Source organism: Talpa occidentalis, unplaced genomic scaffold, assembly GCF_014898055.3.
Source record: "Talpa occidentalis isolate TD23 unplaced genomic scaffold, MPIMG_talOcc4v2.1 talOcc4.4, whole genome shotgun sequence".
Classification (NCBI taxonomy): domain Eukaryota; kingdom Metazoa; phylum Chordata; class Mammalia; order Eulipotyphla; family Talpidae; genus Talpa; species Talpa occidentalis.
In genome coordinates this window covers 7,193,254-7,218,746 of record NW_023604295.1, presented here as the reverse complement: position 1 = coordinate 7,218,746, position 25,493 = coordinate 7,193,254, and the positions used below count along the sequence as shown (strand labels likewise).

The 25,493-nt window shown below is 45.6% G+C and overlaps 1 protein-coding gene across 2 annotated transcripts; it reads left to right on the top strand.

Annotated features, from left to right (window-relative positions):
- The first annotated feature begins 1,870 nt into the window (after positions 1 to 1,870).
- Positions 1,871 to 25,414, top strand: IFNAR2 (interferon alpha and beta receptor subunit 2). 2 transcript variants are annotated; one of them, XM_037525019.2, is made up of 9 exons: positions 1,871 to 1,949; positions 9,126 to 9,217; positions 10,187 to 10,228; positions 11,414 to 11,537; positions 13,313 to 13,485; positions 15,281 to 15,435; positions 17,524 to 17,698; positions 19,469 to 19,602; positions 22,612 to 25,413. In XM_037525019.2, exons 2-9 carry the CDS (start codon positions 9,163 to 9,165, stop codon positions 23,296 to 23,298), a joined length of 1,545 nt encoding a protein of 514 aa, XP_037380916.1. In that variant the 5' UTR covers positions 1,871 to 1,949; positions 9,126 to 9,162; the 3' UTR covers positions 23,299 to 25,413. The 2 variants fall into 2 exon arrangements, with proteins under 2 accessions (XP_037380916.1, XP_037380917.1); XM_037525020.2 differs by lacking the exons at positions 1,871 to 1,949; positions 9,126 to 9,217; positions 11,414 to 11,537 and having other exon boundaries at positions 10,188 to 10,228; positions 22,612 to 25,414.
- Positions 25,415 to 25,493: the final 79 nt, after the last annotated feature.

Below are 25,493 nucleotides of genomic sequence, written 5' to 3'. Positions count from 1 at the left end.
GAATGTGTTCTCTGCTGCTGTTCAATGAAGTATTCTAAATGTCAGCTCTATCTTTACTGACCTTCTGCCTTCTGGATCTGTAAATTACTGATAAAAGGGCTTTGAAGTCTCCAAGTTTAATCGTGGATTTCTCTATTTCTCTATAGGGTTCATCAATATTTGACTCACATATTTTGACACTTTGTTGCTAAGAACATAGACATTATGCTTCTTTATACCTGATTGTTTTCTTAGTTCTGAAGTCTACTTGTCTAGAATTAATATAGCTATTCCATATCTTCTGATTAATGCTAGCGTGTCATATATTTCTTTGTTCCTTCACTGTTAAACTATATGTGCTGTATATTTAAAGTGAGTGTCTTGTAGGCAACATATAGTTGGGTCTTGTTTTTTAGACACTCGGTCTCTCTTTTAATTGGCATATATAGAGGATTGATACTTAGTTATTATTGCTAGAGCTGGATTAATATCTACCATATTCATAACTGTTTCCTTCATTGCACTTATTTCTTTTTTATTTCCTACTCTTTTTCTGCCTTCTCTGTATATGATTCCATTTTCTCTCCTCAGTATATCAATTGTACTTCTCTTTAGCATGCCTTTAGTGGTTGCTCTAGAGTTCTCAAGAAAATCTGGGAAATAAAAAATCATAGTTAAACTGTTTGATAGATTTTTATTTTTAATATATGTTTCTATAAATGGGTGCATACAGTTTTGTATTTGCTTTCCCCTACTTTCAGAGACTATTTCTGCCACTTCTCTGGAAACTGCTGCTGGAAATATTTTCAATGTTGAATATGTCTTATGAAGTCCACACCGAGGGATGAATTCCCATGGCTTTCATAGTTCTGGTAGGAATTCTGCATCTTTTGAAGCCTGACGGTAATAAGTGAGGCTGATTCTTAGGATTCCCTCGTGCCCGCTGTGCAGAGGGCCATCAGCCTGTGTTAGTTGACTTGATGGATGAAAATATTCCTTTTTCCGTCTACAAAAAGTGTAAACATACTCTTCCTCTCTTTCCTCAGAAGTCAGAAACCCGAAGGTGAGATTGAACGCTCAGTTGCAATAACCTAGATGGCTAGTTTATTTTCTGCTTTTCAAAAGAATTTCAGCATTCCCTTTGTAGTAACTGTAATGTTTCAACTATGCCTATATTTCACTGAAAGTCATGTTATAGTCTATTTTGGAAATTGACAGGATGTAAATAATAGGAAACAAAGCAAGGAGGGACTGTCTTTCCTCTGCACCTGTCCTGAACACATTCATCAGCGGGGAACTGGAGCAAGACGGGCAAACAGGAACGACCCACGGAGCCGGGAGCGGGAACTGATCCTGACAACACTGACCAAGGCCTGCTTGAACCCGAGCCCTAGACAACCTTTACGCCTCAGTGGTAGCAGAATTATGATCAGAGCGGCCCGGAGAGAATCCAGGCATCATTTATTCATTCATTCAACAGATTTTTATTGAGCGTCTTCTAGCGCCAGCCTCTGTCCCAGCCCCAGATTCTGCAGTAAACAGAGCAGTTGACCGACTCCCTCGTCCCTTCTCCTCTGAAACCAGGGAACCCGCTACTGGATCCACATCAGTGAATGACAAGCCGGGTGTCTCCGCCCAGTCCCCGCCCCGGGTCCCCCGAAACCCGCCCCAGGCCGGGCGGCGCTGGCGGAGCCTCAGGAGGCCGCGCTCGGGCTGGGCCTGCGCCCTCAGCTCTGCGCCCCGCGGGGGAACCCTGCGTCCGGCCGGGGCGCCCCCCGGGATCTGCGGCCCCCGCTGTCGCCCGCGTGGACCCCGCGCCGGCCTCCGCGAGAGCCGGCCGAGGGGGTGACCGGCCGCCCCCCGAGGGGCCGCCCCCGCCAGCACCCTGGCCGCGGACGCCGAGCCCCGGCCCCAGGTGGGGGACCCCGGGCGGGCACCCCGGAGGGAAGCGGCGCGGCGACACTGCCAAGGTAACGCGGGGCGCCCGGGCGCGAGGGGCGGGGGCCGCTGGTACCGCCGGGCCGACGCCGCCCCCCGCAGCCGCTCCCCGGAACCCCCCAGCCCCGCGCCCCCCCGGGACACCCCGCCCCCCACCTCTCCCCGCGGGGCTCGGGCTCGCGCCGCTGCCCCCCGCTCCCGGAGCCGCGCGCCTCCAGCCCCCCGCGACCGCGCGGCGTCGAGAGGCGCTGGCCGGGGCCCTGTCGGGGGGTGCTGCGCTCAGCGCCCCGCCGGAGCCCCCAGTCTCGGCTCCTGGCCCTGCGCACCCCCCACCCGCGCCGTCCGGTCGGGTTTCTCGACGCCTCGCAGAAGCGGAGCGCCCTGGGGCTGGGGGTCGGGGCTCCAGCTGAACCCCGGGACTGACCAGCCCCCCCTCCCGCGCGAGAGTGGGTCGGGGCCGGGGTGTCCTGCGTCCTCCAGACGCGCCTGGGACGAGCGGGGCGAGCGAGGGCACCCCGAGTCCGACGCGGGGGGTGGGCTCCGGGAGGGTCAGCAGGAGAGACTGGGGTCCCCTCCACGCGCCGCTGCGGCCCCAGCAAAACAACTGCTGAAGTCAGTGAGGACTCCCCGCCCTCAGCAGGCCGATTTATGGAGAAATTCCTTTTGTTCTTTTCTTATTTGTTTGATTTCCTTGTTTGGGGCTGTGACTCGTGCTTTCATGTGAGCCGGCTGAGGTGGCAGGTGCAGGCTCCGGGGCTGGGAGCCCTCCAGGCTCGCCCCTCCACCCCTGCCACCCTCACCCCCACCTACTTACTGTTCAGGGGTCAGGGCCAAAGGGGCAGGTTCAGAGGCCAAACCAAAATCAATTCTGGAAATTTGATTTTGGGGACAAGGCCAAGGTGGAGGATTATTGGGGCTTTGGTGGTGGGCCAGGTGTGTAGGAGTGTGAGCCTGGACCGGTAAGGTAGATGAAGTCACCCAACATTTCCTCAGTAAGAGATTTTTAAAAGGAAGGCAAGCGCGTGCACTTCCCTAGCTAACGGGCCTGCTTCAGATTTGACCTGCTCTCTCAGGAAGCAACTTCAACTTTTCTGTAGTGGGCAGGCTGATTTTTCCATTTTAAATCATGCATAACTCTTATTCTTACCTATATTTGCTCTAAAGTTTCTCATGTATTTAAAAGTTAAAGAAAATCAGACTGAGATTTGGTTCCTGTCATCTGACAGATGATTTGTCTAAAAAATAGAAAATAAGAAAAAGAACCCCAGCCCAGAAATACTGCCTGAAAGTGAAACTACAGTGTGAATTATATCCCTCCCATCAGCACAACAGTCATATTTGACTCATTTTCTTTTTTTTTTAAGATTTATTTTTCTTTAAGCATGCAAGAACTGGGGTGCAGGCCAGAGGCACGGGAGGGTGAGAGGACTCACCAGAGACAGTGGGGAGCAGAACAGACGGATTGACTGATATACACTGCTGAGGGGAGCAGCAGGGAGACAGGGGAGGTCTGCTGCGCCATGTGGGTGGCTCCCTGCCAGGGATCTAACTCGTGCTGCAATGGCTGAGGATAGCTTCAGAGTGCTGAGACTTAACCCCTTGCGCCACCAGAGATGCCCCATATTTCACACTCATTTTCCTGTTACATTTATAAAGCTTCAATCTACTGAAGAGTCAATGACATAGATATTCTGATTGTTGATTTGATCCTTGGAAAATAGAAAAATATCAGATGGTTTTACTTATAGGAGGACTATAGGGAAACAAATAAAACGTTGGGAAAAAAATAATTAACACCACAAACACAACAAAACAAAACAAAAACAAACAGACAGTTATAAACCAGAGATATGCTGCAGGGGAGGGGGACTAAGAGGGGTCAGCGGGAGGGAGAGAGGAGCGCAGGGGACTGCAGTGATGGTGCACGGGTGCCTTGGAGGAGGAATTTCTATGGTGAAGGAATTACTACACTTGGGGGGGGGATGCAAACATTGTTTAAAAATGAACAGTGATGTAAAATATAAATAAATTTAAAAAATTAAAAAAACTAAAATATCAGCCCATATCATACCTCTGTGCAAGGCATTCTGATTTCAGTGATGTTCAAAAATAAGAATGAAAATTGCATTTTACTTTGTGTGATTTACTGTGGTTACAGAATGATAATTTAACATCGGAACTAGGCGAGATTGAAGTCCCCGAAGACTTTTCATTCCTTCAGTGAATGAGGCCAGGAGCTTTCAGTTCAGGGAAAAATAAATGAAAAGTAGCTCACAGGGAGAACAGCAAGGCCCAGAGCAAAATAAAGGCAGGGGTGGCATAACTACCCCTGAAGGCACTGAAATAGAACATTTTTTCTTTTCTTTGACAATCGGTCTCTCAACTTGTCATGTTTTTTCTTGCTTTTTAATGTCATTCTGCATCAAAAAATAGTGTTTTAGGTGATTAGCATGAATGTTACCATTGGCCCACATTTCTGGAGAGTGCCAGGAAGGACCCAGAAGGCCAGACTCAAGCTGGACTTAAGAAGGTTGCAAGGAGGAAGAGGGTCCCCCACAATCCATAGCTAGCCCAAGGAGTGCTCCCTCATGCAAGGGGATATTTTCAAGACCAGAACAGCTCCCCACATTTTCAGGGGCCCCCTACCCTGGGAACTTGGAGCATGCATGCACTTGGTCCTGAAGGATACCAGAATCCTGCTCCTGCTGGGTGGGCTCTGGGGGATCCAACTCTTAGTCACCCCTTTTCAAGGGCCTGCCACTCCAATCCACAACATGCTGGCAACATCCAAGGTCTCTAAACCTCTGCTCCCGGATGTGCTAGGTACCTAGGTCAAGGCTGAACTAGATGTTACCTTCACCTGCCCCCTTGGTGCGGCCCGGCACTGCCAGGGGCTGGCAGGGACAGTTTATACCCTGCCCAGCTTCAACCCTCCCTGCACGGACACAAGAGGGGCATCAGTGCCCCAAGGGACTCTCTGCCCTGTGAGACGTGACCCGCTGCTGCCCCACAAAAGGGCATCAACAATCATGGTGGGGAAGAGAGCAAGGCCAGGGAGGGCTGGACCCCAGGCCACAGGAGAGGGGAGCAAGACCAAGGGCGCCCAGAGACACAGCGCCCAGAGGGTGTCCGGTTGTCCCATCAGGTTTCAATAATTAAACACAAATTCAAGGGCAAATGAGTAAGGATTTCAGGATGGCCCCAGGAGAGCAATAAACTGAGTAAGCCTGGGGCTCTGCTAGGCACAGTGGGGGTGGGGGACAGACTGGAATTGACCCTGACACAGAGAGGAGAGGCACCAGGAGACAGGAGACTGGCCCATTTGTAATCAGGGAAAATTTTAAGGAGCTAGTTGAACGATTCTAGGCAGGATGCCAAGAGGGAAAATTAGGTCTTCCCAGCAACCAGCAATCTATTTATCGGACATCTGGTTAGAAGTAGAATAAGGGTCAAAGGAACAAAGAAGGAAAGGAGTCATCCCCTGGCCTAGGCCAGGGCAGGAAGACAGAACTTTAATTGTGTGAGTGTGTGTGATTGTGTGTGTGCTTCTCACTGCTAAATGTGAAATGTACCAAAATGCATTTAGAAGATGTACTGCCCTCTGGGTGGCGGGATGGGGAAGGGGGCAGTGGTAGGTGAACACAGGAACCAGAGACCGCAGGGTGGAAGTGTAAGGGAGCACCCCACACACCCCGTGTGGCTCTCTCCAGCCTGTGTGTCCAGCATCCAGAAAATACCCACAGATACGCAAACCTCTAACAAGAGTAACAGTGGGAGAGGACATCCACCTCACTAAGATATCTCATAGATGTTTCTAGATGGGTGTGGTGTCATGGGCTAAGTTGTGGCGAGACACCCAGATAGCCCATGAGTGGTAGAGTCTGCAGCTGGGATGGCAATTGTGACTTGGGTGCTCTCAGATTTTTCTAGAATACCTACATGGGACCAGCTACTGTGACAGCCAGGAGGAATTTTTTTTAGATTTTATTTTTGTTTATTTGTGCATAAAGAGCTGGGCCAGAGGTGTGGGGGGTGAGAGGATTCACCAGAGACAGAGTGGGGAGCAGAGCAGGCAGATCTACTGAAATACACTGCTGAGGGGAACAGCCGGGACATAGGAGAGGTCTGCTGCACCATGTGGGTAGCTCCCTGGCCAGGGATCGAACTCATGGTGCCAAGACTTAACCCTTCTGCCACCAGGGAGGCCCTGGGAACATTTTACATGAAGTTTTTTATTGTGAACTCCAGTGTGCTACTTCATGGTCAGTTTATATCTTGAGTCAGGGCTTGATGTTTTCTGGATTTGAGGGACAGAAAAACACCCAGAATTTTCTAGGACCCACTTGCTTGGATGGGGACAAAAGCTCTGAAAGTGAGAAGGAACAAAACCAATTTTGGGCTCCTTAAAATTCTTAAAGAATTCCTTTCTTCCAATGGGTAAAAGTTTCTTAATGAGTCCAAATGCAGATGCTAAAAGAAAAAGATGCCCTTAAGTCTGATATTATAAAACTCAGAAACATCCGTGTGGTTAAACACAAAAACTGTATTAAGAAAATCAAGGGGACAAAAGGAAGGCGAAACCCAAGATGGGGTTCACTACACAAAGGGCCAGCTGCCCTCAGACTTAAAAGGCTCCCGCAAGCCCCTAAGACAAAGAGCCAACACTCAGTGAAAAATGGGCAGAGGTAGCAGTGAGCAAGAAGGGAGATGCCACTTACTGAGATGCCAGCCTGTTCTGTCTCAGAATAAGAGAAATGCCAATGAACAGTAGCACGAAGACAGCAGTTTGATGAATTGATGGGTTTCTTTTGTTGAGTTAACACTAGTTTATATGTCTTTAATTTTTTAATAGTTTTAAGAGCTGGTCTCTGTGAAGAGGTGATGGGGTGAACCCCACCTTCAACCAGACAGCCCAGGTGTGATTTCCATCAAAATAACACATAGCTCCTAGGTCTTCTGTCTGCCCACACCCTCCCCCGCCCCCCAGACCTAGCCTCCACCATCCCTGTGAGGTCCTGCCTTGTATGGGTTGGTTGGGTTCAGCTAACATGGTTCCCCTAGTAAAAGCAGGGAGAAGAGATGGGGAGGCCTATTTGTCTCTCAGCCCCGTTCCTGCACAGTCACCTCGGGCTGGCTCCTCATTCAGGATTCTCCCCAGAGTCCAGTGTGGCACCTTCCTCTTGCATCTCAAGCCCCAGGTGGTGCAACCCCCATGTTGCAACTAGCTACACCGCTCTCCCCTGTAGCTTGCCTCCATTCTGCTCTAACCTTTGTGAATAGTAGTCCTCAAAATATCCTAACTTGAATATGCTATCTCCTACCAGGACCCTGACTGGTCTGCCCTTTTGCCCCCAGTCCTACTCCTGAAAATCATCCTTATGTTTACACTTGCACAGGTGCAGAATGATGTGTATCCAAGATAATTCATTGCAGAAAAGGTTGGAAGCCACTCAGATGTCCATGTAGGGAGTGATTATATAAATGATGATATTGTCTATGGAGTAGACCATGCAACTGCTTAAAAAAAAAAAAAAAAACAGGGCCTCCCTGGCGGCGCAAGGAATTAAGATGCAACCTATGAAGCTATCTGCAACCACTGCAGTATGAGTTCGATCCCCAGCCAGCTAGGGAGCTACCCACATGGCGCAGCAAACCTCTCCTGGCTTGCCTGCTGCTCCCCTCAGCAGTGTATTTCAGTCAGTCTGCCTGTTCTGTTCCCCACTCTGTCTCTGGTGAATCCTCTCACCCCCACACTTCTGGCCTGTACCCCAGCTCTTATATGCATAAATAAATAAATCTTTAAAAAAAAAACAGCAGGAAATTCTCTTCGATGCTGCTGTCGAGGGGTCTATCAAATATATTTTTAAATGAGAAGCAAGGTCAGGACGGGGAAAAGGGGGGAAATAAAAATACGTATTTGTTTTTTGCTTATGTGTATATAGTAAATTCTCACTAAACGTTAGTAAGTTCTTGGAAACTCAGAATTTGTTGTTGTTTTACTGAAGTAATGTTAACAGTATATGTGTTTCAGGAGTTCACACCTCTTCAAATGTTTGTAACCACAGCACATCCACCACCAAAGCCTCAGTAATCCCCCAGCTTAGTCCCAGGGCGCCCAGCCCCCTTGTTCCCCTCCACCTCTCACAGCCTCATTCTATAGTCAGATTATCAGGTATGTTTTGGTTTGGTTTTGTCTGTCCCTTTCTATTCTACATATGAGTAAAATCATCTAACTTTTTTCGCTTAATATCATCCCCTCAGTTCTATCCATGTTATAGCAAATGGCAAGAGTTCATCTTTTTTATAGCTGAGTAATATTCCATCCTGTGGATATAGCACATCTTTTTTATCCACTCATCTGTTGTTGGACACTTAGTTGTTTCCAGAACTTGCCTGTTGGAAATAGTGCTTCAAGAATATAGGAGTGCAGATATCCCTTCTAATTAGTGTTCTTGTATTCTTGGGTTAGATACTAGGAGTGGAATTGCTTGATCTCTGTTTAATATTTTGAGAAACCACAATACTGTTTTCCTTAGCAGTGGAGCGAGTCTGCCTCCCACCAGCAGTGCACAAAGCTTGTTGTTTCTGGGCTTTCTGATCAGATGTGATGCAACATCTCATTGTGGTTTTGATTTGCATGGAAACAGCAACATCAAGCATGATGATGTAGAAAGAAACCAGGTCCTCCAATAACAGCATTTTGTTCAACACCCACCGGAATTGTTTATTTCTTATAAACATCAGAATGAGACCTTGATGAACAAAGCTGTGTTATTCAAAGACCTTCTGTATTTGAAGGACTCGCAAGGGAGGATGAAAGTTATTTTCTGAAGGAGCAAAGATGCTTCACAGCTTGTCATGTTCAAAATTTCAGAGTCAAATGACTCTCTTACCTATTCACAAGTTACATTTTAAAATGTTACCTGATTATAAAATTTAAAAAAAATAATAAAATAAAATAGGGCAAGATATATTTGGAAAAAAATTTTAAATAAAAAATAAAATAAAATAAAATAAAATGTTACCTGACACAGTAGGGAATTGCTCTCAGAGTTGAGATAAGGCTGCCCCGGGACAAGGCTGCTCCCAGGAGGTTGACACAGCCTGGAACTAGGAATCCCCACTGGCCTGGCCTTGGTCTTGCTCTCTGCTTACTTTTCAGTTATCTTCTTCAAATTTTTGATCACCTAATACTGATTTCCTTTCAGATGTGGAAGTAAATAAAGGACTTACAAAATAACAAAGATGCTTTGGAACCAGAATGCCCCAGCAACTACAGTGCAAACTTTGTCTGGCCTGGGTAAGTGTTACTTTTTATCATAGTTCTTGCAGGGCCAAGCCCTGGAAACCCCCATCACGCAGATGCTGCTCAGGAGCCCCCAGTGGGTGTCCCTGACCAGAGTGCCCAGAATCAGACCCCCAATGTCAGGAGCCCAAGGGAAGGGAAATGGGAAGCCTGTGCTGATGCTTTAAGGCTACATAGTGATGGCAAACATCCTTGCATGTGATTTTGAAGAGTAAATCCTCGTAATAGCGCCACAGTGGAGTTTATCCCTCTATCCCTACATTTGACAAGTAGCCAACCCCCTTATCTCCTATCACATCGCCAGACTAGAAAGGCTCCCTGAGCTTTGATTTCTCCACTTTATTTAGGACTGCAGTATTTCTATAGTCCGTTTCTTTCATGCCTGTTCTCAGCTTTTCTTCCACGTCTACTTCAGTTGTGTCATCTGTTTCGTAGTTTATCAGCAGGGGGCCCATGCATGGACCTCTTCTCCCCTTTAGAGGACAGAGTATGTACTGGAGTGTACAACAAACAAATGCTAAAAATGCCAGTACCCCTCTAAGTCATCGTGACACCCAGAAACAAACAAATGAGCATCCCAGTTCCCATCACCAACACAGCTCTCCCACCACGCATGGCAAATGCCTTTATCTGGAAAGTTTATTAATTAGCAACATCTTTGTCCCTTTCCTGAGAATTATTCCAGATCTCTGCTTCTCGAAACACTCCCTCCACCAGCCAATCTTGTTGTAAGTCCCAGCTCCCCAGGGGACCTGATTTTGGGCCCACTCGGAATGAAATCCTTAACCCATGTGCCACGGATACCAATGTCAACTCAATGAGGACCATTTAGCTGAGCATTTTTTTAGCACAAGACAATCTCGATCCAATTCTGTGTGTGTACACCAATGTCAAGACCAAGAAATTATAGATGGAACCCAAAGGAAGGGTGATGCTGGTCTAACTTGATTTTCTTCTTCCTAGTGTCCATCAGCCTCCTGTTGGGTGTTTCATGTGTCTTGCCTGGTAAGAGATTTTCTTGGCTGGACTAAATTTTGTAGAAGGGTCAGTCAGAGAGGGGGACCACCATCCAGAAGACTAAAATGGGGGAGATTTGATTTTTTATCCCAGATCTGTTGCCCATTTTGTTTGAATCCACCATCAAATACTTTCTCTATAAAAGGAGTAAAATTAGTCAATTCTGGTTTTCACATTTGTCTCACAAAGCTTTCTAAGAAACTAAAACTAGACATAATATTTAAGTCCTTTAAAAAAAAATTCAGCCCTTAATAATCTCACTAATGACGAATGAGGAGACAGACAATAGCAAACAAAAATGATCCAGAAATAATTTCTCCTTAATTTGCATTCTCTCACCTGGTATCTGGTATCAGATAAGGGGAAATAATTTTTATAACTAAATCTCCTGCTGATCTATGTCCACAAAAGTTCTCTAAGCATTAAATATGTGCCCAGGCTTGTGACAAGCATCTGGGGATAAAGAGCTGGCAACCTAGAAGCCAACCCAGGTCTTAACATTTAAATGTTCTTAAACACTTGAACCTTATAAGGCATGATTGACAAGTATGACTTTAGAGCCTCGGGTCTAAGCAGTATAGAGTTCACTGTCCCCTCCCTCTTTTTTCCCCCACCCCTAAACCCCAGTTTCACAATATTGCAAAACTCAGTTTCTCAATTTCATGGTCTGTAAAATGGATCTATTAATAGCACCTACTTCAGCATTGTTGAGGGGTTTATGCCTAGAAAGGGCCAGTTTGTACATCCATTATTCCCCACCTGCCCTCTAAGTGCAGCTAGAATTCAGAGGAGGCAAAACTTGCAGTAGGCTGAGCTGCTCAGGGAGAAAGGAGGTAGAGTTAGGAGTTGGGAACAATCTAGATGGACCTAGACTTTGTTGATCCAATAGTCCCCAGAGTCCATGAGAGTTGGGTGAGGCCAAATACTCTTTACATGGTGTTGGGTCCCTGTTTCCTGTTTGCCTGCTCTGGCAATTTGATGCTCATTAATTGAATGAGCTCATTTCTCATGACAGAAATATTTCCTCCCTGTTTTCTAAAACCCCAGGGCTCCTGGAACCTCTGCGGGGGACGTAGACTCCAGATCCTAAGGGACAGATTAAATAGTGACCAAGATACAACCCTGGATTCCAAATTACGGTGTTTCTTTTTTTTCCTGCCCATCCTCCTTTAGGTGCTTCAGATAAAGCTTGCACTTTTAATATGACATTACGGAAGCTCCGACCAATCCTGTCATGGGAATTTAAAAGCCATTCAGCTGTACCAACTCACTATACATTGCAGTATACAATCATGAGGTTGATTTATTTTTCATTTATCTCTTGCTAAACATTTGTTCCATGGGGAGGAGGTGGTTTTGTTTGTGATAGAGCTTGTGTGTGTGCGTGCCCATTGTGCATTTATTCTGAACTTTAAAAGTCGAAAGACAAAACACCCTTCCATTTTAATTAAATTGAAAATCTTAACAACGCAGAGCTTTTTTTTTTTTTTAAGATTTGTTTATTTATTTATACAAGAACCGGGGCACAGGCCAGAGGCACAGGAGGGTGAGAGGATTCACCAGAGACAGAGTGGGGAACAGAACAGGCAGACTGACAAAATACACTGCTGAGGGGAGCAGTGGGCGAGACTGGAGAGGTCTGCCGTGCCATGTGGGACCCTCGCCGGCCGGCCGGCCGGCCGTGATCAAACCAGCGCTGCAGAGGCTGCAGACAGCTTCATAGCGCTGCGCTCAGCTGCCTGCGCCACCAGGGGAGGCGCCCAACCCAGAGCTATTTTGATGAAGTTTGTATTTATAACCAAATCCCATTTCTACAGGTCAAAGCCTCAGAAGTAAAATAATTATGATGTATGGTGTTTGCAATAATTTGTTTAGTTTGTGAGTCCGGATGTTTAGAAGAACTGTTCTCCCAGGACAGGAGTCCAAGATCTGGCGGCCAGTGTTCCTTCACTCAGGAAGGCATGTGGCACTTCAGAAAGCTGTGTGGCCCACGTCCAAAGTCTGGCTTGGCACAGACCAGTGGTGGCCCTCAGCCTCCCTGAGCGAGTCCTCCTGTGTACGGGTTGCTACAGGAATGAGTGACAGATGACTGGAGCCCAGTCTGGCTCTCTTCTTCCCAAGGCTTATGCTCAACCTTTCAAGTCATGACTGTTGACCCAGGAGCCCTCGAGTGTCCGTTGGTTGGCTGTTGGACTGAGATCTGTGACTGCTGCTGACTGACACAGTAATGGGCATCTTTGGTGCCTGCTAAAGTCTTGAGTTTTTTTGTTTTTTTTTTAAGACTTTTTTTTTTAACATTTATTTTTATTTATTTGTACAAGCACTGGGTACAGTCAGAAGCGCGGGAGGGTGAGAGAATTCACCAGAGCCAGAGCGGGGAGCAGAGCAGGCAGAAGGACCGAAGTACACTGCTGAGGGGAGCAGCGGGCGGCAGGAGAGGTCTGCGCGCCATGCGGGACCCTCCTCCAGTGGCCGGGGAGCAGCCGGGGATCGAACCGGCGCCGCAGAGGCCGCGCGCAGCTTCGCAACCCAGCGCTCAACCGCTGCGCCACCGGGGAAGCCCAAGTCTTGAGTTTCTTTCAGTAGTAGATGGTCACCTGCATCACCCACCTATCTTTGTGAAGGCCCAGGGCAGCTATCTGTGTTGTCCCTTGGGAGCCGACTTAGGACTGGGCCACCTGGGCCTGAGTTTGAGAAAAAGTAGGGGACCAGGGGGGAGGCCTAAGGGAGGACATTCCTGATTATCCCATGGACATCTGGGGGCTCTACCAGGAAAGCCCAAGACTTGTTCATTCATTCATCCAGCAAATACTGAGCACCAACTACAGCCAGGGGTTCACCCATAAACCAAACTGCCCGCACCCTGGAGCAGACCTTCTGACAGGTGGAGGCGATGTGGAGAAACACATCGCAGTACCACATGGCAGGTGGTGGTAAATGGTGTGAAGAGCGATACAGACATGGGAAAGGGATGGGCGAGAGGGGTGGGCAGGGCAGGGTGAGGGTTCCACCAGTGTGTTCTCGTCATGTAAGCTCTAACACTTTCCTTTACCGTTTCTTTTCCTCTCAAAGTAAAGACAAAGCGATGATGAGTGTTAAGAACTGTGAGAACATCCCGAGATCATATTGCGACGTCTCAGAAGTGTGGACGGATATGAGTGAGACCTACGTCCCCAAAGTCGTTGGCGTCCATGGGAACACAACGCTGGGCCCCTGTTTGGGCCAGGTCCACCTGGTAACCAAAAGTGAGTCACTGTCTGTTCATCGTCCTCATTGTCAGAGCCATGGCTGTTAGCTCTTCCACGAAATAGGAAGGCCAGCCCGGGTGCTTTAGACTCGAAACCAGCTTCGCCACCTGGTGCTGCCACTCCCTAGCTCTGTAACAGGGGAGAAGTTGCTTTGCGGCTTCTCATCCAGTTTTCTTATCCAAAAAGTAGACTGATCATGTGATGTTTGCAGATGATTCCCCCATCCTTGAATGGGTCAGGTGTTCCTGGCAGTGAGAGCTGCTACCTCAGTTTGTTTCACTGCCCGCAAGAAGTGGGGCTTGGGGTTCGGGTGGCCCGTAACTGAGCTGCTATGACTGGGCCAGTGTTTTCCTTAATGCTGTGGCTCCTCCCCAAGGTAGCCCAATAGCTCTGCACATGTCAGCTTCCAGCTCCAGGGCCCAGACTGGGGAAGATTGGACCCCCAGGAAGGACCTGCCCTTTCCTTCTGTCCCCATGACACCACCCCAGAGGCACTTGTGTTAATAATGCAAGGGACATGGCCAGTGGCGCCGCCAGATTCCTTACTTCTTCTGTGCCCTCACTTACAACCTCCTTCCAAGAGGAAGATGTGGTTTCAGGCTCCCCCTTAAATACTTCCACATACATGCTTAGCAAAGTGACAGTGACAGCTGACTTGCACTGGAGCTGCCACTCAGATACCTGAGACTGGCTTTGTGCATTTTTATATCATTGTCCAAATAGACGTGTCACTGTGTGTTCATGCAGAAGAGACCTTAGAGCTCATCCAGACTGTAAGGATAACTACTATTTAAGTAGTAATGACAGGGCACTTTTCAAGACTCAAAATGGTAAATATTTAAAATGTGTAAATACCTACTTTTAGAGGAAATGCAGGGAGTGGACTTTGACCCAGACTTTCTGAAGGTATTTGCATGTATGAAAAATCTTAATTTTCCAGAATTCTTCTGTAGTCATTTATCCTAAAAAATCATAATGGGCAAATGTAAAAGTTTACCTCCAAGAGTACTCACTGGTACATAGACTCTATTCAGAAAAGTTGAGTGTTCAAAACAGTAAGTCAGTGAAATCACAGGATAGCCACTTAGTGGAACAGAATTAGCTGTGAGAAAATGTGACAAAGATTGGCCGACTTTCTGGAAAGGGCCAGAAAAGAACCACTTTAGACATTGTGGGCTTCATATGGTCTTTTTTATATTTGTAGACAATTTCAAAAATAAAAACTATTCAAAACTTGTAGGTTGGACAAGAATCCAACCCACAGGCATAGTTAGCCAGCCCTTGGCATAGCTAAATATACATTAATATGCTTATGAAATAAGTTAAGTGAAAATATATACCTCGCAAAATAGTGGGGGTAAGAATGATTTCATTCTAGTTTAGAAATACATATATTTGTGTATACACCAGTTCAGTTCGTATGTGTGTGTATAGTTACACACATCCAGTGTGTAGACAGAAGAGAATTAACCACTTTCAGGGACTGTTGCCTCTCTGTATTTTCTGATATTTCTGCAGTGGTCATGTACGAAAAATGTGATTTTTACTTTTGTGTTCAGAATACAGCCTGAAAATTGGGAAAGGAATGACTTCCATCCAGAATCTGCCCTTCATTTCTTGTGATAATATTAAGCAAATCACTTCCCTTTTGTTGTTTTCAGTTTTTCACCCATCAGAAAATATTTTAGAACAGAGGGCTGTCAAGAAGTTAGCTTTTTCATGCCAATGGGAGCCTCCTATAGACCATCAGGGACTGACCCCCGGTCTGCTTCTGACTTTGTTTTCTGAACAGTGTCTTTGGAGCCACCAGAGTTTGAGATTATTGGTTTCACTGACCACATCAGTGTCCTCGTGAACATTCCACCCATGGCTTCCAAAATCATCGCAGAATTACGGTACAACGCACCACTTGTCTTGGAAGAACAGTCAGAGGGGATTGTTAAGAAGGTAGGTGGTCAGAACAGGTCTGGATTGGCAGTGAAGACATTTGACTCTCTTGTTTTTTAAAAACAACTGTAGTGACTTGAACAATGAAAACTAAAAGGTCTTGGCCAATGTGGTGTGACTGTAAGAAAGAAATCTCCATAGTTCATCCATGGCGGAAATGCATTGTGGTGTTCTTTCAAAGAATGAGCCACATCTAAGGAGACAAGGAAGAGAGAGGCATGTACAGGGAGAACAGGCGCGTGTCAGCATGCCAGGATGAGACTTTCTTCAAAAGGAGTGGTTTGGCCACACATAGAAGCTTTCACACACTTTAGGGAAATTCTGTCCCCTCCTGGCCTCCCTGAGGGGCCTGAGGGTCAGGACCTCATGTGAGCCAAGTATCGCAGGATCTGGGTTGTCAATCACTTGTTCTCTTGATCCCCCAGAATGCTGGAATGAGTGAAATGGATGCAAAGTGTTCCTCACTAGTGCACCCTCCTGTAACAATAGCTGACGTTGGCATAGCCGTTTGCCAGTTGTAAAACCCTTGCAACTGCCACCAGCCCACAAGATGTCAGGAGGGCAGCGGCATTCCAGGCAGAGGGCACAGGAAGTCAGAGGTGCTGAGGCTGGAGGGAGACCACTGGGTTAGAGAAACAACAGGCAGCCGGAGTGAAGTGATCAAGACAAGAGATGAGAAGGAGGGACAGAGGACACAGGCACAGAAAGGTATAGGAGGGAGCTTCCATTTGCTGCATGAAACAGGAAGCAAGCTCAGGCTCACTCGGGATCACACTGTGGCAACGTGAGATGTTCTAACTCTCAGTCATCATGATGCCGTTCCAACCACAAGGCAAGCACCCTTCCACATGCCACTGCCTCTGCTTTGGTCACCTTGGTCTTTTTTGACTGTTTGCCATGCTGAGCTCTGAGTTGTTGGCTTGTTTTTCTTTTCTTTTCTTTTTTTCAATAATTTCTCCTTCCAAATAGAAAATTGCAGAAAAACATTATAGAAGGTTGCATTTGAACCACTAGAAATCCTGATTTATAAAATTGCTAGTAAGAATGTATTTTGAGGGCCTCCCTGGTGGCAGGGGTTAAAGATACAATGCTATCAAGTTATCGCAGCACGAGTTCGATCCCTGGCCAGGCAGTTGACCCGCATGACGCAGCAGACCTCTCCCCTCTCGCCAACTCCCCTCAGCAGTGAATTTCAGTAGATCTTCCTGTTCTGCTCCCCACTCTGTCCCTGGTGAATCCTCTCACCCTCCCACCACACACACCTTTGGCCTATACCCCAGTTCTTGTATGCATAAATATAAATAAATCTTTAAGAAAATAAAAAAGGGAATGTATTTTGAAAGCCATACAACATAATGCCAAAGTGGTTTTTCATGGAAGAACCTTCATATCACTTTCATTCCCAAATGGATCAGAACTCACTGGGAAAGCAGAGGCAAGGTGTTTTAAGAGGAAGAAGGGGAACTAGACATCAGCCTCAGTTCTGCCAGACAAGGACTCAACACCAGCATCACATCTTAATACCAGTTCTCCGACATCAACCAGGTGCCCAGTGATTCGACTCACCTCTGACACAGCAGCTTGGGGGAAGCCACTCAGCCTCTCTGAGCTGCTGGTGCCCATCTCGGGGGTGGGGAGTCTGCCTGCTCTGCAGACTTTTGTTATAATCAACTGAGTCATTTGACTATTTGATCTGAAATGTAAGGTAGATATGTATCATTAGTGACACATTTGTTTTCTTAATTCCTTATCTTATCACAAGATAAGATAATCCTGCAAAAGATGACTCCGTGAACAGCTTTATTTCTCATTGGGAATTTTTCTCATTTGTAAAATGAAGTTGCTAGACTAGATTTCATACTTTAAAATATTGGGGGGACAATATTGGATTGTGTCAGCTGACTTAGTACTTTTTTTGGTAAGCCTATGCTATTTATTTGCTTTCCTTCTTTTTTTTTCAAGGAGCATGAAGCCAGCCTATGATGTTTAGGATTCGAAGATAAGTCTCCAAAGAGATTCTTTGGGCCTGCCTCCCAGTAAAATTCTCTCTCAGAGTCAAATTGATCTGTTTTTTGCTTTTTTTTACAGCACACATTGCAAATAAATGGAAACCACACTGGAAATTTCACTCATGTCATTGACCAGTTAATTCCAAACACAAACTACTGTATCTCTGTTTTTTTTGAGCAAAATGATATGAATCTAACGCCAACCATAAGATCGCCCTTCAAATGTGTCTTCCTTCTACCTAAAGACCCATCAGGTAAGACAGTTTTTTAGAATGCATGGTTTGCTTTTACTCTGGGGGGGTTGGGGGGGAACCTATTTAAAGACAAGAATCTGAATGGCACAGAGCCCTAAAGTATTCCTTCCCCCAAAGGTGCCTTGCAGAGGTGATTTCTGTTGGCCTGTCTCTACTCTGGGGTGCAGTCACTTTCTCATTACCACACTACAGGTGCCTTCAGATACCTACCTTCATGAGGTCTGAAATCCCCCTAAAGCCCTACCCAAGGAGTCAGCATGAAACGCAATCCCACATGCTGCAGGAGGCAGGCTTGCCAGGAGCTCTTGCCCCCCAGGGTGTTGGGGTGAAACCTTGCCCCTACCTTGGTGTTGTGACCTGGCCCCAAGCAGGGGGAGTGACAGCTCATGCATAAAGGGATACTCTCCAGGGTAGACAGGATGGTTGCTGATGAGGCTGCAAGCCCTGGTGCTGCTCCGGCAGCGGAGCAGTAAACAGTGCAGTCCGGGAGCCATCCGGGAGCCATCCGGGATGGTGAGATTGGCTAATCAGGTTTAGGAGCATTCACTGCTGATTATTTTCTCAGGAACTAACTAGGTCTCCACCTGTTTTGCCAAAAGAGAAAATGTTATGATAAAAAGAAATTCTTATTTTGTGGCACTTCCAGTGCAGTCGAGAGGGGATAAAAAGATTTTTAAAAAGTAAGAGTATAATACGTTAAGTGATGGTAAGTGCCATGGAGAAAATGGCAGGAGTGGGGTGAAGGTGCTGTCAGGTGGAGGGTGGGGGGTTGCTATCTTCGGTCAGGGTGGTGTCTGGGTTAATAGTCCCTCAAAGCAGAGTCTAACATGGAAATTCTGGATCTGGGGATTGCTGGAGGGGCAGGCGAGGCTGGGGACACTTGGGTCTGTATCCTATGACATCATCTTGGTTCACAGTTTATTTTTCAGTGGAGGAAACTCTGTATGTGTAAAAAAAAAAATTGTATTGATCTGTTCTGTAACTGCCATTGATTATTCAGTAGCAGTATCCTCAGCGCTGTGCTGTCCAGTCGCACAAGGGCCCTTGTTGGGTTTCTTGCCTTAACCTTGGGTTCACATTTTTAATCTTCCAGAAGACTTTTAAAATATGTGACCCATCCTTATTCCTTTTGTTGCCCAAAGGCTCTGATTACAAGATTAATATTAATAAAGATCTTCCTGAAAATTTTAGAAAGTCTTAGTGAGGCAAGTAGGAATTTCTTCTCCATTCACTGGACTGAAGGAAAAAAGTCAATCAGAAGGTCATCATTTTCCAATAGGGGCTTTGGGTAAAGACTAAGGAGGTCTGCAACATAGGACAAAGGGAGCTCTACGGGGCTTTCATTTTGGGTGCTGGAGTGACCTGGGTCCAACCTCAGAGTGACCCCATCACTTTCCCAGCAAAGCCCCCCGCCCCCTCCGCATCTGCCTGCCTGGTGCTTAACTGACTACATTTGAGATGTGGCTCATGTAGCTAAGAAGCTAGTGATTGTTTTCAATTTTGATCATTTCTATTTAAATAGTCATGTGTGGCTAATAGCTACCACATTGGACAGTGGAGTGATGGAACATGATTGTAAACTGAAAGAAATTTTACTTTTCAAAAATATGTGTACGTGGATATGCTACATTCTCTTATATTAAAAAGTTTCTCCAACTTTTGCTTCCTTGCCTAGCCCCATCCACCACCAGACCAATGTGCATTTATTCACATTTGCCATCGTTTATTACATTTATTTTGAAATGACACCATTTAATTTTTCATCAACAGAGTCATCGGAATCTGGAAAAATAGGAGGAATAATACTTTTTATGTTTTTAATATCAGTTATTGGCCTATGCACCATAATAATACTGAAACGGACTGGTTATATTTGCTTACAATATGATTTCCCCGAAGTTTTGGTATGTCTTTTTAAAATTTTCTCTTTTAAGTTAAGAATTTTCATGATATACTTAAATATTTCACAGAAGATCCCTTGATCTAAAAACACCAAAATGTTTTATCACTCTGGGTATTCTTCCATCTCTATAAATACATATTTTCCATTTCATGTATTCTTTTTATTCTTTGTCCATATATTTTTCATAATTCCATAGTATTCCGTTGGAGTAAACGCATCATTTTCCCCTTTATCTGGGCATTTGGATTGAGTTCTTTTTCTTTTCTTTTCCTTCTTCCTTTGGCCATTATGAATAACACAGTGGACTTTTTATGCAAGTTATCTTTTTATTTTGAATCACTTCAGGGAGACATATATACAAAATGGACTTATCTTGCAAAGCGGCGAAGAACTAACTTCTAATGCCATTGCAATGTATGTGTGCACATCTCTCCAAAGCTCTGCTGACACTAATCAGTCGTTTTTACTATGTTAATTCATTTATCACATATATAACAAACAGTCCCCTGTAGCTGTTCTCTTTTGTGTTACTTGTATGATTGGTGAAACCAGCCACTTTGCTTCTCTTCATTTGTTCTCTGTGGTTCTTGAAAACACTGCTCAGAGCTTTTAGCTCCTCTGCCAAGTCTGCATCTGGATCATACATATTCCTGAAACATCCTCATGTCTTTTGCCTCAATGGCTTTTTCCCATCATTTATCATTTTCCCTGCCCCCATTGCTTCTTTCTGCTTTCATTTTGAAATTATTCATTCAGAAATATCTTATTTTTCTGATTGAACTTATTCTAGGTTTTTTAACAGTCATAAATTTAAATATCCCTCCACAGATGATGAAATCATACTCTTCTTTTTCTTGTGTTTTCAGATTGAGTTGGAGGAATTGTTTGAAGGGGGGGTGTGCTTTGGAGATTTTAATTACAGTTGGTTTTTAAACCTAGCTGTTATTTGGGTATGTCTGATGAGATGCAGATGACTCTGTCGTGTTCCCTCCTCATTCTGATCCCTGTCTTATAAGATTGGATGATTTATTTTGAATCTAACAGTGTAAAATATCTTCTACAGTCTTTTATGGTAGTGTTCACATATGACTTTAATCTCAACTTTTATTCACCACTTCCTCTCTGCTGTGCATTGCTTGGCCATGATGTCTTAGGTAAATCATAGTCCACTTCATATTTCTCATGCAGTGTCAAGATATAAAGATCCTTGGCCATACACCCATCCCTCCTAGATAAATCTGCTTGAATGGCCTAAACTCATTAACAACCCTCCTCCCAGGTCTCCCTAAATTAAACCCAAATGATAAACCAATGATAGATATGCCTGTTATTGTGCTAACCCTAAGTAGTCACAGGTGTTGCCTTGTGTTTGCCCAGTATTTCTCCATTAAAAATTTCTGTTCTGTTTTTAATATGAGGAATAGTAAAACAAAGCACTCTTAAGTTAGTGTGTTTGTGTATGTGTATTAATCATGAAGAGACACTAAAATTTTTAATGACTTCCTTTGCATTTAGCAAATATTTATTAAGTGAACAAAGCAAACAAAAACTCTGCCCTCATGGAGCTTAAAGTCCAAGAATTGCGAGCAGAAACAATGATAATTTATAGATGATATGACTGGCTAAGTAAAAACTTCACATGAATCTAGAGTTAAATTATCAGGACTAATAAGTTTAACGAAGTTGTTTGATAAGAAAAACATAAGCATTTTTATATTGATTAAAAAACAACCAACTAGAAAATGAACATGAAGCTGCTCTTCAACATTCAGGAAATTAAGTACACAAATCATGGTGCAATGCTCTGTCAGTTTGCACAAACTCAACATACCCAACTAATGCCCAAATCAAGAAAGAGAACCACCTTCCCCAGGAGTCTCTTCTGACACCATCTAGTCACTACCCCCACCTAGGGTGGCCACTATTTTGATTATGGACAGAAAAGATTAATTTTACTGATTTTGAACTTGGAATCATACAGTTAAATGGAATCATGTATTTTTTAAGTGCCATTACAATTGTAATAATAATATTTTGAAACATTTAAGGAAGACAGCTACCAGAAAATGTTACAAGCCCCTTGTAGAGAAAATTTCAAATTTTATTGAAGAGCATTAAAGAAAATTTATTCAAGTGAGCCCTGAAACAGACAACACAAAGGGGAGTAGATATTGCAGGGGGTGTGGATTGACTAGTCAATAAATGGTATCTATGTGGAAATTAAATAGGATCCCTACCTCACGCCATACACAAATATCAGTTCTAGGTTTATTAAAGACCATAATGTGAAAGGCAAAATTGACAAGATTTTAGAAGACCATATAGGAGATTCTGTATGACTTAGGGGTAAGGAAGATTCTGACACAAAAAATTAAAAGGCATAGGAAGAAATTGATACATTTTCTTATGTTAAAATGAAGTTCTTTTCCTTAAATGTCACCATAAAGCAAGTAAAAAGATAAACCACAGACTGAGGGATGGAATATATGTAACATAAAAAATCAACAAATAATTACCATCCAGATTGTAAACACACTCCTATGAATCAATAAGAACAAAGATGAACAACTCAATAGAAATAGATCCCAAGGCTATATCTGGGCAGAGTAGGTTTGTTTAATTATGCACAGGTATAGACTAGAAAGGTGAGCAATGCTGATGTTGCTTACCAATGTGTGAATGGGCAGGCCAGCACCCTGCCTAATTTGAGATCCTGCCTCCACTGCTTACTCTTCATGAACTTTGAGCAAATTTCTTCACCTCCCTGTCTCAACTTCCCTTCTATAAAGTGGAGATAAAATAGTAAGCTGACTTCATGGAATGGTTGTGAAGGTAAAATAGTAATCACAGTGTCACTATTAGCCTAACTGTTGTCACCACCCTCACCACTGTGCGGTTAATCTCATGAAGTTTTATGATGTAAAAAAATAAACAACAACAAAAAAAAAAAACAGGCAAACCTCTCCAAATTGATGTAAACTCTCCACCCGTTTTTTTTTTTCTTTTAAAGAGTTTTTATAACTTGTCATCCTGCACATTTCTGAACCTGCCACCATCAGAAGCAATAGACAAAGTGGAGGTCATTATTGTCAAAAGAAAGAAGAAAGTGTGGGACTATAACTATGATGACAGTGACAGTGATACTGAAGAAGCCCCCCGGGCCAGTGAGGGTGGTTACACCATGCATGGGCTCACAGGCCGGCTTCTCTGTCTGGCATCCACCTCCTCAGAGACCTTAAAGGACCACACAGACCCAGATGCTGAGGAATCTGAGGAACCTGACATGTCCGGGCCTGAGGATGACACTGAGCCACTAATGGCCCTGGGGCCCAGCCCCCGGCGGTCAGAATACCCAGGCAGGACCCCCGAGGGCTCTGGGAATCTGCTACAGGAGCCCTTACTCCAGGAGACCAGCAGCTCCCCCGAGGGTTCTGGGAACAGAATTGTCTTCAATGTGAATTTAAATTCTGTATGTATGAGGGTCCTGGACGACTCAGAAGTCCCTCAGATGTTAACTCTGCCAGAAGACACAGTCGACCTAGAAGATCCTGAGGAAATAGAATCCAGCCCACTGTGGGCCAGTGGAGAAGAGACAGGGGCCTCTGAGGAGAGCCTCTGTCCTGCAGATGTTCCTTCCGATACTAGTGACGCTTGCGGATCAGATGTTGACTTCGGGAATGGTTATCTAGCCAGATGAGTCCAGAACACATCTGATGCGCTTGGACTAACAGATTCTTCAAGGGGTCTCTCCGCCTGCAGTGATTGGCTTCTCCTGGAAATGTCATCTATGCCAAGAGGAGGTGGGGAACAGTATGGTAGTGTCATTCAGTGCCTGTTTACATGTTCAGGGCGATACCTTTGGAGGAAGAAGCCCTTCCTTTCCCTCTACTCTCCTGCATTATAATGCTCCTGCTCCCGGAGCAGGGCGCAAGTTCGCCTGAGGTTCTGAGGGGTGGTCCAAGACCCGGCCAGATTTCTGGGAAATAATTCAATGGGGTCATGGTGGGAGCATGGGGAGGGAATGAGGACACCGGCAGGGTCCATAGCAGCATTTTCCAGTGGTTCGGGAAAAGAAAAGGACAGCAGGCTGATGAGGAGGGAGGCAGCTTGGGCACCTCCAAAGTGGCTTTCTCTGGCCTCCACATTGAGAACTCCACTAGCCCCTCCTCCAGCTCGCCTCAGGTCCAGGGAAGATAGCAGACCCGCACATGGAAATCATGCTAGTGTCAGCCAGGCAACTAAGACACAGAGGAGTCATTTGTGTGAAGGAATAGCATAAAATCTCAGTGCCATATTTTAAGATTTTAAAACAAAGTTAGGGAACAGATGCAAAAGTGCTTCTAGGTCTTGAGGAGAAACAGGCATAAAAACCCTAGAGATCCAATTTAACGATTTAGAAAGCACAATGTATACTGATTCTAAACGCCCTATATGTGACCACTATTCCTGTGAAGGGGGGGGGGTGCGTGCTTTGAAGCTGTGGAAAGTTCTCAAATGTCATGTAGCAAACAGTACAGAATAGGGACTCAGGCATGACTGCCATTTCTCTGGGTGGTCCTGGTACTTTGCACAACCACTCAGCCTCAGTTTCTCCATTTGCAAAATAAGGGGATTGGGCTGTGTAATCTCCAGGATCCCATGAGGACAGGAGAAGTATTAGATAATAGGTATGAAGACTCCAGTGGAGGTGCTAGCAGGGACAGGGCTCCAGGCAGAAGGGCCCGCCTACAGATCCCACCCCACCCCAGCAGGGTTGGCGGCACCTTTCTTCAAGGCAAACTCAAAACAAGAAAAACAAAAAGTGCATGAGCCCTACTTTCAAAGATTTTAAATAGAAATTTTGTATCGTTGCTCTAAAGAACTCAGAGAGGCCTATGAAGAGGGAGCTGTTACTTAATAATTGAATGAAACACCTTAAGAAAAGGACCTCATATACCTAGTCCATTACTCAGACCTCCGTCTGCCTTGATGGTATTTTGAAAGCTTTCCAGAGTCAATCTTGGGAACAACGTTTTTATGGCTGCTTGGGGGTGGGGTGTTCCGGGAAGGGGGGGTGCCTATGAGCGTGTGTTTTAATTTTTGTATAATGGTTGGCGATTGGGAAAGGATAAAAGATACTTTTTACACAAACATGGTAATGTCTTCAGAGCCAGTGTCTGCAGCAGGGGCACGCGCGCTGCCCTCCCCGGCTGCCCGCAAAGAGGGGTCAAGAGCTCCTTCGCAGGCCTGGGGTGCTAACGTCAGAATGTAGGCACATCCCGTTTCGCAACAACAAAACTCCCCTAGACTGAAAATGAGGATTAAGCAGAATTAAACTAACCATTCTGTAATCTCTCTTCCCTCACCCCCATGATTAACCTTTAACTGGTCCCACCTGCATTCCTGGGACCTTGAAAAATGGATTGTTACACCCCTAATAAAATTCTCCGTGTCCTTCTGGGGTTGATGGCGGCATCGGAAACAGACATCAGTGATTGCTGAGAAATCTCCCTGCGGGGGCAGTCGAACACCTGGACTCATGTCACCTGGACGCAGGCCCCTGTTGGGCCTGCAGACTTGAAGCCCTGCGCTCCCCTCACATTCCTTCCCCCTTATAAAAGGCAGCCCTCCCACCATGGGGGGCCCCAGCACTGGGGGGCCGGTGTCTGGGCCCTGCCCGGCCTGGTCTCTTAAGGGCCATCTGGAACACTCCACGTAAGTGTTATGGGGCAGCCCCGATATTGAACGGGTTCCTGGCTGTGGGTCTGTTAGGGGGAAATGATGTCCTGAGTTAATCCCATGCAGGCTTCGTGGACCCCACCCCCACTCCAGACTAAAGCCATCAAGACATTGGGAAAGACAAATCCCGTCACCACCAAAGGGAAGGTGGCTGGGACCTGAGGGTGGAGTTGG

What these genes read in the sequence shown, in the direction of transcription:
- IFNAR2 (XM_037525019.2), top strand. Translation starts at nt 9,163, where the DNA reads ATGCTTTGGAACCAGAATGCCCCAGCAACTACAGTGCAAACTTTGTCT. An exon ending in CAGAGGGGATTGTTAAGAAG is followed by an intron (nt 15,436 to 17,523) that starts GTAGGTGGTCAG and finishes TTTTTTTTACAG; the next exon opens with CACACATTGCAAATAAATGG. An exon ending in ATGATTTCCCCGAAGTTTTG is followed by an intron (nt 19,603 to 22,611) that starts GTATGTCTTTTT and finishes TTTCTTTTAAAG; the next exon opens with AGTTTTTATAACTTGTCATC.